This window comes from Ammospiza caudacuta, chromosome 31 (genome assembly GCF_027887145.1).
Source record: "Ammospiza caudacuta isolate bAmmCau1 chromosome 31, bAmmCau1.pri, whole genome shotgun sequence".
NCBI classification, from domain to species: Eukaryota; Metazoa; Chordata; class Aves; order Passeriformes; family Passerellidae; genus Ammospiza; species Ammospiza caudacuta.
In genome coordinates, this window is record NC_080623.1 from 2534468 (window position 1) to 2550791 (window position 16324).

The 16324-nt window shown below is 47.0% G+C and overlaps 2 protein-coding genes across 2 annotated transcripts in view; both read right to left on the reverse strand.

Moving 5' to 3' along the window:
- Window positions 1-5369: 5369 nt before the first annotated feature.
- LOC131569722 (forkhead box protein J1-like) lies at window positions 5370-11569 on the reverse strand. The gene is made up of 3 exons (XM_058821982.1): window positions 11093-11569; window positions 7441-7583; window positions 5370-5985 (listed from the first exon to the last, which is right to left on the reverse strand). Exons 1-3 carry the CDS (start codon window positions 11567-11569, stop codon window positions 5370-5372), a joined length of 1236 nt encoding a protein of 411 aa, XP_058677965.1.
- Window positions 11570-15559: 3990 nt separating this feature from the next.
- STAC3 (SH3 and cysteine rich domain 3) overlaps window positions 15560-16324 on the reverse strand; it is a 9964-nt gene continuing 9199 nt past the window's right edge. The window contains exon 7 of the mRNA XM_058821983.1: window positions 15560-15630. Within this exon, the coding sequence (XP_058677966.1) occupies window positions 15560-15630 (71 nt within the window). The remainder of the gene's footprint in view (window positions 15631-16324) is intronic.

The window sequence follows — 16324 nt, forward strand, 5'->3', positions numbered from 1 at the left end:
TGGTGGATGCTTCCCCTGGGATCTTCGGGATGTTCCCATGAGATCATCTGGATGTTCGTGTGTGATCTGGTGGGTGTTCCCATGGGATCTGTTGGAGGCTCCTCTGAGATCTGCTGGATGCTTCCCCTGGGATCTATTGGATGTTCCTGTGAGATCTTCTGGAGCTTTCCATGGAATTTTGTGGAGGTTCCCCTGGGATCTGTTGGTTGTTCCTGTGAGATCTTCTGGAGCTTTCCATGGAATTTGGTGGAGGTTCCTGTAGGATCTGGTAGGTGTTCCTGTGAGATCTTCTGGAGCTTTCCATGGAACTTGGTGGAGGGGAGGTTCCCATGGGATCTGTTGGTTGTTCCTGTGAGATCTTCTGGAGCTTTCCATGGAATTTGGTGGATGCTTCCCGTGGGATCTTCTGGAGGTTCCCGTGGGATCTGCTGGATGCTCCTGTGGGATCTCAGGATGTTCCCCTGGGATCTGGTGGCCCTGGCTGCCTCCTGGACGCTTTTCCTGTTGCTTTTCTCCTCTGAAGAGTCTGAACTGTCCCAGCCCTGCGCCAGGGGTTGAGCAGCACCCTGGAATTCCCACCAACCCCCCAGGTCCCTGTGGGATCTCCTTGGGGTTCCCTGAGTTCCTTTTGGGGTTTCCTGGGAGAATTTGGGGTTCCTGAGAACCTTTTGGGGTTGTCTGAGATCCTTTTGTGGTTTCCTGAGAGCCCTTTGGGGTTTCTCGAGAGCTTTTTGGGATCCCCTGAGATCCCTTTGGGGGTCCCTGAGCTCCTTTTGAGGTTCCCTGAGAGCTTTTTGGGGTTCCCTGAGATCTTTGGGGGTCTCCTGAGAACATTTTGGGTTTCCTGAGAGCTTTCTGGGGTCTCCTGAGAACTTTTTGGGGCTTCCTGAGATCCTTTTGGGGTCTCCTGGGAACCTTTTGAGGTTCCCTGAGAGCTTTTGGGGGTTCCCTGAGATCTTTGGGGGTCTCCTGAGAACATTTTGGGTTTCCTGAGAGCTTTCTGGGGTCTCCTGAGAACATTTTTGGGGTTTCCTGAGATCCTTTTGGAGTTTCCTGGGAACCTCTTGGGGTTTCCTGAGATCCTTTTGGGGTTTCCTGAGATCCTTTTGGGGTTTCCTGAGATCCTTTTGGGGTCTCCTGAGAACATTTTGGGGTTTCCTGAGAGCTTTCTGGGGTTTCCTGAGATCCTTTTGGGGTTTCCTGGGAACCTTTTGGGGTTTCCTGAGATCCTTTTGGTTTTCCACCTAAATATTCCCCTTAAATTCATCATTTCTGGGAATTTCAGAGCCCCCCCCCTTGAGAAATTCACTTTTTTTCACCACAATTCAATTTCTTTTAACCATTTTTTTGGTGCTTCCACTTAAATATTTCCCTTAAATTCCACATTTTTGTGAGTTTCAGAACCCCCTTTAATGAATTCACATTTCAGCCAAAATTCAATCTAATTTTACCAAATTTTTTGTTTTTCCACTTAAATATTCCCCTTGAATTCCACATTTTTATGAATTTCAGAGCCCCTCCTTGAGGAATTCACTTTTCAGCCAAAATTCAATCTAATTTAACCTTTTGTTTTTATTTTTCCACTTAAATATTCCCCTTAAATTCCACATTTTTGTGAGTTTCAGAACCCCCTTTAATGAATTCACATTTCAGCCACAATTCATGTCTAATTTTACCAAATTTTTTGTTTTTCCACTTAAATATTCCCCTTAAATTCCACATTTTTACGGATTTCAGAGCCCCCCCTTGAGGAATTCACTTTTCAGCCAAAATTCAATCTAATGTTACCAAATTTTTTGTTTTTCCACTTAAATATTCCCCTTGAATTCCACATTTTTATGAATTTCAGAGCCCCCCTTGAATTCACCATTTTCAGCCAAAATTCAATCTAATTTAAACATTCTTTCCATTTTTCCACTTAGATATTTCCCTTAAATACAGAATTTTTGTGAATTTCAGAGCCCCCCCCCTTGAGAAATTCACTTTTCAGCCACAATTCACATCTAATTTTACCTTTTTTTTAATGTTTTTACCCTTAAATATTCCCCTTAAATTCAGCATTTTTCAGGAAAAAGGAGCCCGTTGTTAAACTGCCCATTATTTGTGGATATGGTTGGGAAAAAAAAAAATTGTAAAATATCGAAGAGAAGCTTTGTATTCACAAAATTCGGGAAAATAAAAATGGAAAATGAAAAGTGAAAAGTGAAAAATGAATGGGGGTTGGAGGGATTTGAGGGGACCTCTGGATTTTGGGGGGCAGGGGGGACTCGAGGAGAGGATCTGGTGGGTTAAGTCGAATAAAAATTGTTTTAAAATGGAAAAGTGTCCTTGAAATGACTGAAATTTGGGAAAAGGGAGTGAATTCTGGGAGGTCTTGGGGGGGGGGCACATCTGGGGACACATCTGGGGACACATCTGGGGACACATCTGGGGTCAGGGTTGGGGTCACAGCTGGGGACACATCTGGGGACACATCTGGGGTCAGGGTTGGGGTCAGGGTTGGGGTCACATCTGGGGTCACATCTGGGGTCACATCTGGGGTCACATCTGGGGTCAGGGTTGGGGTCACCCCCAGGCCAGGGTGGGGGAGCAGGGGATCCGTGGGGGTCAAAAATACCGGCAAACTGGGATTGTCACCCTCAGTCCTGTCACCCTCAAGTCCCGTGTCACCCGTTTGTCACCTCCCAACCCTGTCACCTCTCAGCCCCGTGTCACTTCTGAGCCTTGTGTCACCTCTCAGTCTTGTCACCCTGCGGCCCTGTGTCACCCCTGTGTCACTTTCCAGCCTTGCCACCCCTCAGTCCTGTCACCCCTCAGCCCTGTGTCACCCCTGAGCCCCGTGTCACCTCCCAGCCCTGTCATCTCTCGGTTCTGTGTCACTCCTTTGTCACCTCCCAGCCTTGTGCCACCCCTGTGTCACCTCTGAGCTGTTTGTCACCTCTCAGTTCCGTGTCACCCCTCGGTCCCGTGTCACCTCCCAGCCCTGTCCTCTCTCAGCCTCTGTTTGTCACCTCTGAGCTCTTTGTCACCCCTAAGTCCTGTGTCACCTCTGAGCCCTGTGTCACCCATTTGTCACCTCCCAGTCCTGTGTCACCTCTCAGCCCCGTGTCACCTCTCAGCCCTGGTCACCCCTCAGTCCTGTGTCACCTCCCAGCACTGTCACCGGTAAGTCCTGTGTCACCTCTGAGCCCTGTGTCACTCCTGTGTCCCCTCTCTGAGCTCTTTGTCACCTCTCAGTCCTGTGTCACCCCTTAGTCCTGGTCACCCTTCAGTCCTGTGTCACCCCTCCCAGCCCTGTGTCACCTTTGAGCTGTTTGTCACCTCCCAGCCCCGTGTCACCTCTGAGCCCTGTGTCACCTCTTAGTTCTGTCACCCCTCAGCCCTGGTCACCCCTCAGTCCTGTGTCACCCGTTTGTCACCTCTCAGTCCTGTGTGACCTCTCAGCTCTGTCACCTCTGAGTTCTGTGTCACCCTGTCACCCCTCACCCCTGTGTCACCCCTCAGTTCTGTCACCCCTCAGCCCTGTGTCCCCTCCCGGCCCTGCCACCTCTCAGGCCTGTCACCCCTAAGTCCTGTGTCACTTCTGTGCCCTGTGTCACCTGTCAGTTCTGTCACCTCCCAGCCCTGTGTCACCCCTGTGTCACCTCTGAGCTCTTTGTCACCCCTCAGCCCTGTGTCACCTCTGTGCCCTGTGTCACCTCTCAGCCCTGTGTCACCCTTGTGTCAGCCTTCAGTTCTGTCACCTCTCAGCCCTGTGTCACCTCTCAGTCCTGTCAACTGTAAGTCCTGTGTCACCCATTTGTCACTTCCCAGCCCTGTGTCACCCTTCAGCCCTGGTCACCCCTCAGTCCTGTGTCACCTGTTTGTCAGCTCTGAGCCCTGTGTCACCCCTCAGTTCTGTCACCCGTTTGTCACCTCTCAGCCCCCATGTCACCTCCCAGCTCTTTGTCACCCCCTGTGTCACCCCTCAACCCTGTCACCACATCCTGGGCAGTGGCACAGGGACAATGCCAGCCCTGGGCAGTGGCACAGGGACAGTGACAGCCCTTGAGTGGCACAGGGACAGTGCCAGCTCTGGATGGTGGCACAGGGACAGTGCCAGCTGTGGGTGATGACGCAGGGACAGTGACAGCCCTTGAGAGGACACAGGGACAGTGCCAGCCCAGGGAGTGGCACAGGGACGATGCCACCCTCCAGGGCAGAGCCAAAGGTTCTGGAAGGAAACCAGAAAATAAAACAGGAATTCTTTTCTTTCTCTGCTTTGCTTTCTTTATTCTATCTCTTAAAAACTGCCAATAAAACTTTAAAAATTCAATATCCCCAATTCAATTTAAAAATTCAATATCCCCAAATATCTTCAGCACCATTCCCCAAGCAAAAAACAGAACAGAAAGCAGCAAAAAGAACAGAAAGCAAAAAATTCCCTCATCCATAAAACCATCTACACCCATCCCTAAACCCCTCCTAAATCAATGAAATTGAATTGGATTGGATTGGATTGGATTAATTGGATTGGATTGGATTGAATTGGATTGGATTGGATTGGATTGAATTGGATTGGATTGGATTGGATTGGATTGGATTGGATTGGATTGGATTGGATTAATTGGATTGGATTGAATTGGATGGGATTGGATTGGATTGGATTGGATTGGATTGGATTGGATTGGATGGGATTGGATTGGATTGGATTGGATTGGATTGGATTGGATTGGATTGGATTGGATTAATTGGATTGGATTGAATTGGATGGGATTGGATTGGATTGGATTGGATTGGATTGGATTGGATTGGATTGGATTGGATTGGATGGGATTGGATTGTATTGGATTGGATTGGATGGGATTGGATTGGATGGGATTGGATTGGATTAATTGGATGGGATTGGATTGGATTGGATTGGATTGGATTGGATTGGATTGGATTGGATTGGATTGGATTGGATTGGATTGGATTGGATTGGATTGGATGGGATTGGATTGGATGGGATTGGATTGGATTGGATTAATTGGATTGGATTGGATTGGATTGGATTGGATTGGATTGGATTGGATTGGATTGGATTGAATCAAATTGAATCTAATGTAATTTAATCTAATCTAATCCAATCTAATCTAGTCTAATCTAAAATTAATCTAATCTAATCTATAATCTAATCTAATGAATGTAATGGAATGGCATGGAATCTAATCTAAAATCTAATCTAATCTAATCTAGTCTAATCTAATCCAACATAATATAATCGAATCTAGTATAGTCTAGTCTAATTAATCTAAACAATCTAATCTAGATTGTTTCTAGTCTAATTAATCTATCTAATCTAATCTAATCTAATCTAATCTAACCTAATCTAATCTAATCTCCCATGTCTAATAGAGCCTTAAATGTGCCAGCGAGTCCCAGTCCACGATCTCCCTGCTGCCCTGGAGGTTCCCAGCGCCCTGTTCCGCGGGCACGCAGCCGGGCACGCAGCCGGGCACGCTGCCCCTCATCTCCTCGTGCCACGCGGCCTCCAGGAACGCCGTGGCCATCAGGGTTTCATCCAGGCCCGGCTTAGCAGGGCTGGGCTCAGGGAGGGCCTGGGGCCAGCCCCGTGCCCGGCTGGGGCGCAGGGAGAAGGTTCCAGGCTGCCCCAGAGCGCAGAACTCCCCCTGCTCCACGGGGACATCCAGCAGCGCTTCCCACTCCGTGCTGCCCTTCAGCTCCGTCAGCTCGCCCGGCGCCTCCTGGCACCCCTGGGCGCAGCCGGGCACCCAGGGCGCCTCTGCCCAGGGCTGCTGGCTCTGCTGGGCGCCTCGGTTCTCCGCGGGGCTCCACCGGTGGCTGCTCTCAAACTCCTCGAACTCGCGCAGCAGCCGCTGCAGCTCCGCGCCCACCTCGAGGCCACCGCGGGCGGCGGTGACGGTGGCGGTGCCAGCGGGGCTGGGCACGCGGCGGGGACACGGCTGGGCTCGCCGGGAGGATGGCACGGGGTCTGGAAGGGCCCTGTGGGACAGAGATGGGTCACCATTGTGTGCTCTGAAAAATCATCTCTGCCCAGCGTGCTTCTCACGGGGAGCTGAGAATGCTCAGGGGAAAATGAAAACAATTCTTTTGTCATTTGCTTCTCCTGCGTTTTGCTGCTTTGGGATGTGGCTGGACATTGTTAACCCAGGTAATTGTTTCATTGGTTTCTGCTGCGAATTGTTTGGAATTAATGAATTAATGGCCAATTAGGGCCAAGATGTGTCAGGACTCTGAAGAGAGTCACTAGATTTCATTATCATTTTTTTAGCTTTTGTCTGTGTCCTTTCCCTATTCTTTAGTAGAGTTTAGTATAGCATTCTTTTTTATATAAATATATATAATTATAATTATAATTATATAACAAAGATTATTTTATAATTTATCATATTATATTATATTATGAATATTATTAATATAATATAATACAATACAATACAATATAATATAATACAATATAATATAATATAATATAATATAATATAATATAATATAATATAATATAATATAATATAATATAAAATTATATTATATTATATTATATTATATTATATTATATTATATTATATTATATTATATTATATTATATATATTATATATATTATATTATATATATTATATTATATTATATTATATTATATTATATTATATTATATTATATTATATTATATAATGTTATATATGAAATAATATATTATTTATATTATATATTATATGTCTATTATATAATATATAGTATATAATTATGTAATTACATAATTACATATATATTATATAATTATATAATACATATACATATATATTACAATTATATAATATTTAATATATATAATTATATATTAAATATATATATCAGCTTTCTAAGTACATGGAGTCAGATTCATTCCTTCCTGCCATGGGGGACTCCAGAAAACACCACACCTAATCATGACTTTCTTTCCTTTTTTTCTTTCCTTGGCTCAGCCCCAGAGCCCCACTGAGGGGTGTTTTACCAGGACCAAGGACCTCTCGCCCTTATTCAGTTTTTCTCTATCAAGACCTTTGTTATTTTGCCTTTTTTTTTTATTTTTTTTGTTGTTGTTTCCAACACTGCCACAAAAGCCATCCTGCTGATTTTATTCATCTGAAGTAACTCAGCTATTTCAAACATTATATAAATCACCAAAATATTATAAGACCAAGTTTTAGGAGACCCTTATAGCAGTGGATTTGGTTTTATACCTCTTGCACCTAGCTTGGTGTACTCTATAGAGTTTTGTTATTTTGTCTTTTAATAAAACTTTTCTGTTTCTAACACTACCACAGAACCCATCCTGCTGATTTTATCCATCTGAAATAGCTCAGCTATCCCAAACATGACAAAAATCACCAAAATCTTATAAAATCTAGCTCGAGGAGACCCTCGTATCTCTGGATTTGGTTTTTCCTGAGAATCACCTGTGTCCTTTGAGGGTGCTGCTCTTGAGCCACTGGGCGTACTGGGGGTGAAGCTTCCAGAAGGCTCCTCTGCCCGGCTCCCCCTTCTCGCGGGGCACCTTCACAAAGCGCTTGTTGATGCACAGGTTGTGCCTGATGGAGCTCTGCAGGCAAAGAAAAAAAGAAATAAATTTTTAAAATATTCAAAGTTTAATAGTAGTAAAATGATGCGCAGGTTGTGCCTGATGGAGCTCTGCAGGCAAAGGAAAAAGAAATAAATTTTTAAAATATTCAAAGTTTAATAGTAATAAAATGATGCGCAGGTTGTGCCTGATGGAGCTCTACAGGCAAAGAAAAAAAGAAATAAATTTTTAAAATTTTCAAAGTTTAATAGTAGTAAAATGATGCACAGGTTGTGCCTGATGGAGCTCTGCAGGCAAAGAAAAAAAGAAATAAATTTTTAAAATTTTCAAAGTTTAATAGTAGTAAAATGATGCACAGGTTGTGCCTGATGGAGCTCTGCAGGCAAAGGAAAAAGAAATAAATTTTTAAAATTTTCAAAGTTTAATAGCAATAAAATGATGCGCAGGTTGTGCCTGATGGAGCTCTGCAGGCAAAGGAAAAAGAAATAAATTTTTAAAATATTCAAAGTTTAATAGTAATAAAATGATGCGCAGGTTGTGCCTGATGGAGCTCTGCAGGCAAAGGAAAAAAGAAATAAATTTTTAAAATTTTCAAAGTTTAATAGCAGTAAAATGATGCACAGGTTGTGCCTGATGGAGCTCTGCAGGCAAAGGAAAAAGAAATAAATTTTTAAAATATTCAAAGTTTAATAGTAATAAAATGATGCGCAGGTTGTGCCTGATGGAGCTCTGCAGGCAAAGGAAAAAGAAATAAATTTTTAAAATTTTCAAAGTTTAATAGCAGTAAAATGATGCACAGGTTGTGCCTGATGGAGCTCTGCAGGCAAAGAAAAAAAGAAATAAATTTTTAAAATATTCAAAGTTTAATAGTAATAAAATGATGCGCAGGTTGTGCCTGATGGAGCTCTGCAGGCAAAGGAAAAAGAAATAAATTTTTAAAATATTCAAAGTTTAATAGTAGTAAAATGATGCACAGGTTGTGCCTGATGGAGCTCTGCAGGCAAAGAAAAAAGAAATGAACTTTTAAAATTTTCGAAGTTTAACAGTAATAAAATGATGCACAGGTTGTGCCTCATGGAGCTCTGCAGGCAGAAAAGAAAACAAGCTTTTAAAATTTTAAAGGTTTAAGAGTAATAATGTTAAATTACAACCATTAAGTTAATGGTTGTAAGAGTAGCAATATAATTAGAGTAATAAAAATTTGGATAATTAGGATTTAGGACAATATAAGACAATAAAAACAAAGAGTTATGGATGGTCTCGGTGCCTTTTTCTGGGGAAAATAAGCCCAGAAAACAGAGGATTAACCCTTAAAAGCAACAGCCTGTTGCATATTCATACATCTCATGAATTATTCATAATTCCACTCAAACACAGGATTCTGTGTCAGCTCTTCCTCTGAATTCTGATGGCTCTTCAGGCCTGAGCAAGGTGGGAATGTGAAAAATGCCAATCATTTATTTTTAAAATTTTAAGACCTTAATAGTAATAAAATAGCTATAAAAATAGCGATATAATCAGAGTAACAAAAATTTGGACAATTAGGATTTAGGACGATATGAGATAATTAAACAGATGGTCCAGGTACCTTTTCCTGGGCAAAATAAACCTGAAAAAGGACCCATGTTAACAGAGGATTAACCCTTAAAAGCAACAGCCTGTTGCATATTCATACATCTCATCCATGATGCATAAATTCCATTCAAACACAGGATTCTGTCTGGGCTTCTTCCTCTGAATCCTGATGGCCAAGGTGGGAAGAACTCAATAAAAAAGCAATAAATTATCTTTTTTTTTTGAAAGATTCAGGTGTCCTGTGGCTTCTATATTGCTGTGAATCCTCCCAAAAAATGCATCTTACATAGCACAGTTTCTATTTTAACATTTTGTTACAGCCTAAAACTATATTTAACACACTATTTAAGAAGATTATTGCAGCACAAATTTCTAACATAACACATATAATAATAATTTGAATATTTGCAAAAAGCCAATCATAAAACATGCTTAAATATTTAACACAATACTTAAGGAAATTAATACAGCACAACTTTCTAACATAACATAATATTCATTTGAAACATTCCTACCCAGATATAATCTGGGATTTCAAACATTCCTGCCTGGATATAATCTGAGATTTCAAACATTCCTACCTGGATACAATCTGAGGTTTTAAACATTCCTGCCTGGATACAATCTGAGATTTCAAACATTCCTGCCTGGATACAATCTGAGATTTCAAACATTCCTACCTGGATACAATCTGAGGTTTTAAACATTCCTGCCTGGATACAATCTGAGATTTCAAACATTCCTGCCTGGATACAATCTGAGATTTCAAACATTCCTACCTGGATACAATCTGAGATTTCAAACATTCCTGCCTGGATACAATCTGAGATTTCAAACATTCCTACCTGGATACAATTGAGATTTCAAACATTCCTACCCAGACATAACCTGAGGTTTCAAACATTCCTACCTTGATATAATCTGAGGTTTCAAACATTCCTACCCAGATATAATCTAGAGGTTTTTGAGACACCAGCACGGCTTCTCCACTGGATTCCCCAGAGGAGCAGCAGCTGCCTCTTCTTCCACTGGATCTTCAGAGGAAGAATAAATCCTTCTCTACAGATCCCTGCTCCAGCAGAACCACCCCTGACACTGCAGGAGGGCTGAGCCACAATTCCAATGGGACTGCCACCAACATCCTGACCCACAGGGTGCCAGGTTGGGTTCTGACTCTGTCAGTGTTGTTTTTAGTTCACTGAATTGTTTATTTTATCATTTTATTTTCTTCCCTATTAAAGAACTGTTATCCCTGCTCCCATATTTTTGGCCTGAGAGCTCTTAATATAAAATTTATAGCAATTTGGAGGGAGGGGGTTTGTATTCTCCGTTTCAGGGGTGGGTCCTGCCTTCCTTAGCGCACACCTGTCCTTCCAACCTAATGAGACAAAATGTTATTCTTGCTCTCATATTTTTAATATAAAATTTATAGCAATTCTGATGAGGGGAGGGTTTACATTCTCCATTTCAGGGGAGGCTCCTCCCTTTCTTAGCACACACCTGGCTTTCCAAACCGAGACAAACCATTATTCCTGCTCCCATATTTTTTGACTGAAAGCCCTTAATATAAAATTTATAGCAATTTGGAAGGAGGGGGTTTATATTCTCCATTTCAGGGGTGGGTCTTGCCTTCTTTAGCACACAGCTGTCTTTTCTAACCAAGACAAACTGTTATTTCCTGCTCCCATATTTTTGCCTGAGAGCCCCTTAATTTCAAATTTCTAGCAATTCAGAGAGGTGGGGAGGGTTTACATTTTCCATTCCAGGGGAGGCTCCTGCCTTCCTTAGCAGACTCCTGTCTTTCCAAACCAAGACAAACTGTTATTCCCGCTCTCATATTTTTAACATAAAATTTATAGCAATTCAGATGAGGGGAGTGTTTACATTTTCCATTTCATGGGAGGCTCCTGCCCTTGCTCAGCAGCCACTTCCCAAACCCACACGCCCTCTCCTACCTGCCAGCTGGGGTGGGCACGGCGGAAATAGCAGAAATTGTCGCTGATCCACTTGCAGATGGCAGCCAGGGTGAGCTTGGGCTGCTGGCTGGCCTCCATGGCCATGCAGATCAGCGTGGCGTACGAGTAGGGCGGCTTGACGTGGCCGTTCGTCCTGTAGTCGACGTCCCCCGGGTGTCCCGGCGGGGTCACGGCCCGGGCCACGCTCGCGGTGCCCGGCGAGGACGCGGCCGAGCGCGGGATGTCCATGTAGTGGCCGAGCTCCTCGGAGGTCAGGGGAAACCCCGGGCTCTGGAAGTCCACCAGGCTCACCAGGTTCTCCCAGATGCTGCAGCGGTCCTCGGGGTCCTGGGAGATGGGGGCCAAGCCCAGGTGGGCGCCCGTCAGCTCGGCCAGCCACAGCAGGTCGGGCTGGGCACCGCGGCGCTCGTCCTGGCCGGAGCTCTGGGCTCTGGGCACGGGGCTGGAGCACACCATGGCTCAGGGGAGGCTGCAGGAGGTAAGGGGCACAGTGAAATAAGAGATTTTTTTTTGTCGCGGACATCTTTTATGGAAAAATTCTTTCTTTAGGATTTATGAACATGGATTTGTATTTTGGGTATTCAATACTTGTATAGATAAAAGGACCCTGGAATCGCCTGTAAATTGCGGTGTGTGTTTGGGAATTATCCCACAATAAACATCCACTTTCTAACTCTAAACTTTTAGGGAGTTTTCGGATACTGGTACCAGATCAATATTCATATTGGAAATGAGATGTACCAAAGTCATGAATATGCATTTGTATTTTGGGTATTCAGTACTTGTATAGATAAAAGCACTCTGTAATCACCTGTAAATTGCGGTGTGTATTTGGGAGTTATCTTGCAATGAACATTCAGTCTCTAACTCTAAACTGTGAGACAGTTTTTGTCTGTCACAGTTGCATATCGGCACTAGATCAATATCCATATTGGGAATGAGATGTACCAAAGTTATCAATATGTGTTTGTATTTTGGGTATTCAATACTTGTGTTGAATTGATATCTATGGATATCAAAATCCATAGATGAATATCCATATTGGGAATGGGATGTACCAAAGTTATCAATATGTGTTTGTATTTTGGGTATTCAATACTTGTATAGATAAAAGATATATTTGTATAGATAAAAGATATAGATTATATATTATATAGATACAGATTTGTAATCACCTGTAAATTGCAGTGTGTGTTTGGGATTTATCCCACAATAAACATCCACTTTGTAACTCCAAACTGTTAGAGAGTTTTTGGATATTGGTACTAGATCAATATCCATATTGGGAATGGGGTGCACCAAAGTTATCAATATGTATTTGTATTCTGGGTATTCAATACTTGTATTGAATTGATATCTATTGATATCAAAATCCATAAATCAATATCCGTGTTGGGAATGGGATGCACCAAAGTTTTCAATATATATTTTGTATTTTGGGTATTCAATACTTGCATAGATAAAAGATATAGATTATATATTATATAGATACAGATTTGTAATCACCTGTAAATTGCAGTGTGTGTTTGGGAGTTATCCCACAATAAACATCCACTTTGTAACTCCAAACTGTCAGGGAGTTTTTGGATATTGGTACCAGATCAATATCCATATTGGGAATGGGATGTGCCAAATCATGAATATGCATTAGCATTTTAGGTATTCAATACTTGTACAGATAAAAGGACTGTAATCACCTGTGAATTGCAGTGTGTATTTGGGAATTATCCCACAATAAGGATCCACTTGCTAACTTTAACCTGTTAGAGAGTTTTTGGATATCGGTACTAGATCAATATCCGGATTTTTAATAAATCAGCGGACTCTATTTATCCTGTGTATCGCTTCAGGAGGGTTGAGGTTCTGCGCGCTGCAGCCGCTGCCTGGCACCCAACAGGCGCTCCTGGAACCCCTGGAGCTGCCTGGGTGACACCTCTGGGTGACGCCTCTGGGTGACACCTCTGGGTGACACGGAGCTCCATGCTTGCCCTGGTGGGGATTTTACAGCCCTGAACCTCGGGAAATTCCCTCTAAACCCGCCGGGCTGGCACTGCCCAGCGAGGTTTTGGCAGGAAAGAAATCAGCATCCCCTCCCTGCCCTTAAACAACACAAACTCAGTCCTGCATCCCACCGAGCCAGGCTGTTCCTCACGGGTCGCAGGAGAGTCCAACACCTCCGCCCTAAATACCCTAAAAAACTCATCCATCCTCCTATCCCGTCCCTGCCACCGATTTCCCCCCCTTTGATGCCATTTCTTTGCCATCTCCCCCATCCCCGGTCCCCAAAACCAACCCGTGGCAGGGAGGGACCCCAAGCCCAGCGTCCCTCCGGGGAGCGGCACCTTCAGCCTGCGGGGAGCTCCGGGGGTGCTGCGCTGCTTCGGCCTCCGGGCTGCGAATCCGGGCTGTGTTTGGGGCCAGGAGAGAGGCGGGGAGGGAGGGAGAGGAGCGGCCCGGGGGCAGCAGCGGCCGCTGGCCCGGCGGGACCGGGAGCGCGGCGGAACCCGGGGCGCGCGGGGGGCGCCGCCGTTTGGGGCGGGGGGCTCGCGGGCGGCTCCCGGGACGAGCATTCGCTCGCATTCGTTCGTTTTCGCTCGCATTCGCTCGCATTCCCTCGCCCGGTGGCCAAACGGGCTCCTTGGTGCCGCGTCGGGCTCGGCGGAGCGGCGGCACCGGGCCCCGGGAGCGGGGGAGCCGCGGCATCCCCGGAGCGCTCCCCCCGAGCCCGCTCGCTCGCTGCAGTCCCGGGAGAGGAGAACGGGCCCGGCCCGGGAGGGAGAGCGAGGGTTGAGGAAGGGCAGGAACGCAGAGAGATGGGAAGGGAGAAGGGGAAAAGAGCGCGGAGGGGCCGGGGCTGGCGGGGTCGTACCGGGGATGGTGCCCGGGGGTGCCGGGGAGCAGAGCGGGGCACGGGCAGCGGCAGCAGCCCCGAAGGCGATGTCCTGCCCTGTGTCCTGTGTGTGTCCTGTGTGTGTCCTGTGTGTGTCCTGTGTGTGTGTCCTGTGTGTCCTGTGTGTGTGTCCTGTGTGTGTCCTGTGTGTGTGTCCTGTGTGTGTCCTGTGTGTGTGTCCTGTGTGTGTGTCCTGTGTGTGTGTCCTGTGTGTGTCCTCTGTCCTGCCCTGTGTGTCCTGACCCATGTCCTGCCCTGTGTCCTGTGTGTGTGTCCTGTGTGTGTGTCGTGTGTCCTGCCCTGTGTGTCCTGACCCATGTGCTGCCCTGTGTCCTGTGTGTGTGTGTCCTCTGTCCTGCCCTCTGTCCTGCCCTCTGTATGTCCTGCCCTGTGTCCTACTCTGTGTCCTGCCGTCTGTCCTGCCCTGTGTGTCCTACCCACGTCCTGCTCTGTGTCCCACGGTGTGCCCTGCCCTGTGTCCTGCTCTTTGTCCCGTGCCGTGTCCTGCCCTGTGTGTGTCCTGCAGTGTGTCCTGCCCTGTGTCCTTCCCTCTGTCCTGCTCACTGCGTGTCCTGCCCTCTGTCCTGCACCGTGTGTGTCCTGCGTTGTGTCCTACCCTCTGTCCCATGCCGTGTCCTGCCCTGTGTGTGTCCTACAGTGTGTCCCGCCCTGTGTCCTGCCCTCTGTGTGTCACCCCCTCTGTCCTGCTCCATGTCCTGCCCTCTGTCCTGTGCTGTGTCCTGCCCTGTGTCCTACCGTGTGTCCCACCCTCTGTTGTCCTGTGCCCTGCCCTGAGTCCCACGCTGTGTCCCTGTGTCCTGTCCCGTGTCCTGCTCTCTGCGTGTCCTATCGTGTGTCCCGCCCCGTGTCTGTCCTGCCTTGTGTCCCACGGTGTGTCCCACGGTGTGTCCCGCCCTCTGTCCCGCCCCGTGTCCTGCCCTGTGTCCCACGGTGTGTCCCGCCCCGTGTCCCTGAGTCCCACGCTGTGTCCCTGTGTCCTGTCCCGGGTCCTGCTCTCTGCGTGTCCTATCGTGTGTCCCGCCCTCTGTCCCGCCCGTGTCTGTCCCGCCCCGTGTCCCTGTGTCCCACGCTGTGTCCCACGCTGTGTCCCGCCCTCTGTCCCGCCCTCTGTCCCGCCCGTGTCTGTCCAGCCCCCTGGAGCCCCCTCAGCCCTTTGGCTGCTCCCCGAGCCCCCAGCCCAGTTCTGGCCCCTCATGCAGCACCCACAGCCCTGAGGGCAAACCTGGGGGTACGGGGGGGGGCTGGCAGAGCCCCGAATTAAAGGGTTAAAGGGTTGTGCCCTTTAATCTCAAAATCACAGCCAGGGGTTTGTAAGAGAAATCCCCCACTGACCCCTGTGTGAGAAACCTCTGTCACTGACCCCTTGAGCCAGAAATTCACTCGAAGGTTTGCAGGAAAAACGTTTAATACGAAAAATCCTCTTTTACAGACAGGTTCGACACATTCTACTTGATTGGCTGACTGATAAAAACATCTTTTCACAAATAATCCTTGAGAAGAGTAGAAAAACAGAATAGGAAAAGACCCAGGGGACATCAGGAGGGCGGGGATGGAGTCTGTCCACCCCCAGGACCCTCCAGGTCTCCTTCCTGGTCCTCAGGAGTCACTGAGGGGACAGCAGGAGTGGATCCAGGGGCTCTGTGCACCCCCAGGACCCTGCAGGTGTCCCCCTGGTCCCCAGGAGCGATTGGGGGGAGAGCAGGGACGGATTCAGACACTTTGTGCACCCCCAGAAACCTCCAGGTGTCCCCAGGAGTCACTAGGGACAGATCCAGGTGCTCTGGGCACCTCCAGGACCCTCCCAGGTCCCCAAGAAGGGAGAGCAGGAGGGCAAGGATTGATCCAGACCCTCTGTCCCTTCCCAGGACCCTCCCAGGTGTCCCCAGGAGGGGACAACAGGGACAGATCCAGGTGCTCTGCGCACCCCCAGGACCCTGCAGGTGTCCCCCTGGTCCTCAAGAAGGGACAGCAGGGATTGTTCCAGATCCTCTGTCCCTCTCCAGGACCCTCCAGGTGTGCCCAGGAGTCACTGAGGGGACAGCAGGGGTGGATCCAGACACTCTGTCCCTCTACAGGACCTTCCAGGCGTCCCCTCAGTGCCCAGGAAGGGACAGCAGGGATGGATCCAGGTCCTCTGAGCACCTCCAGGACCCTCCAGGTGTCCCTCAGGAGTCACTGAGGGGACAGCAGGAGTGGATCCAGGTGCTCTGCGCACCCCCAGGGCCCTCCAGGTGCTCCCCTGGTCCTCAAGAAGGGAGAGCAGGGATTGTTCCAGATCCTCTGTCCCTCCCCAGGACTCT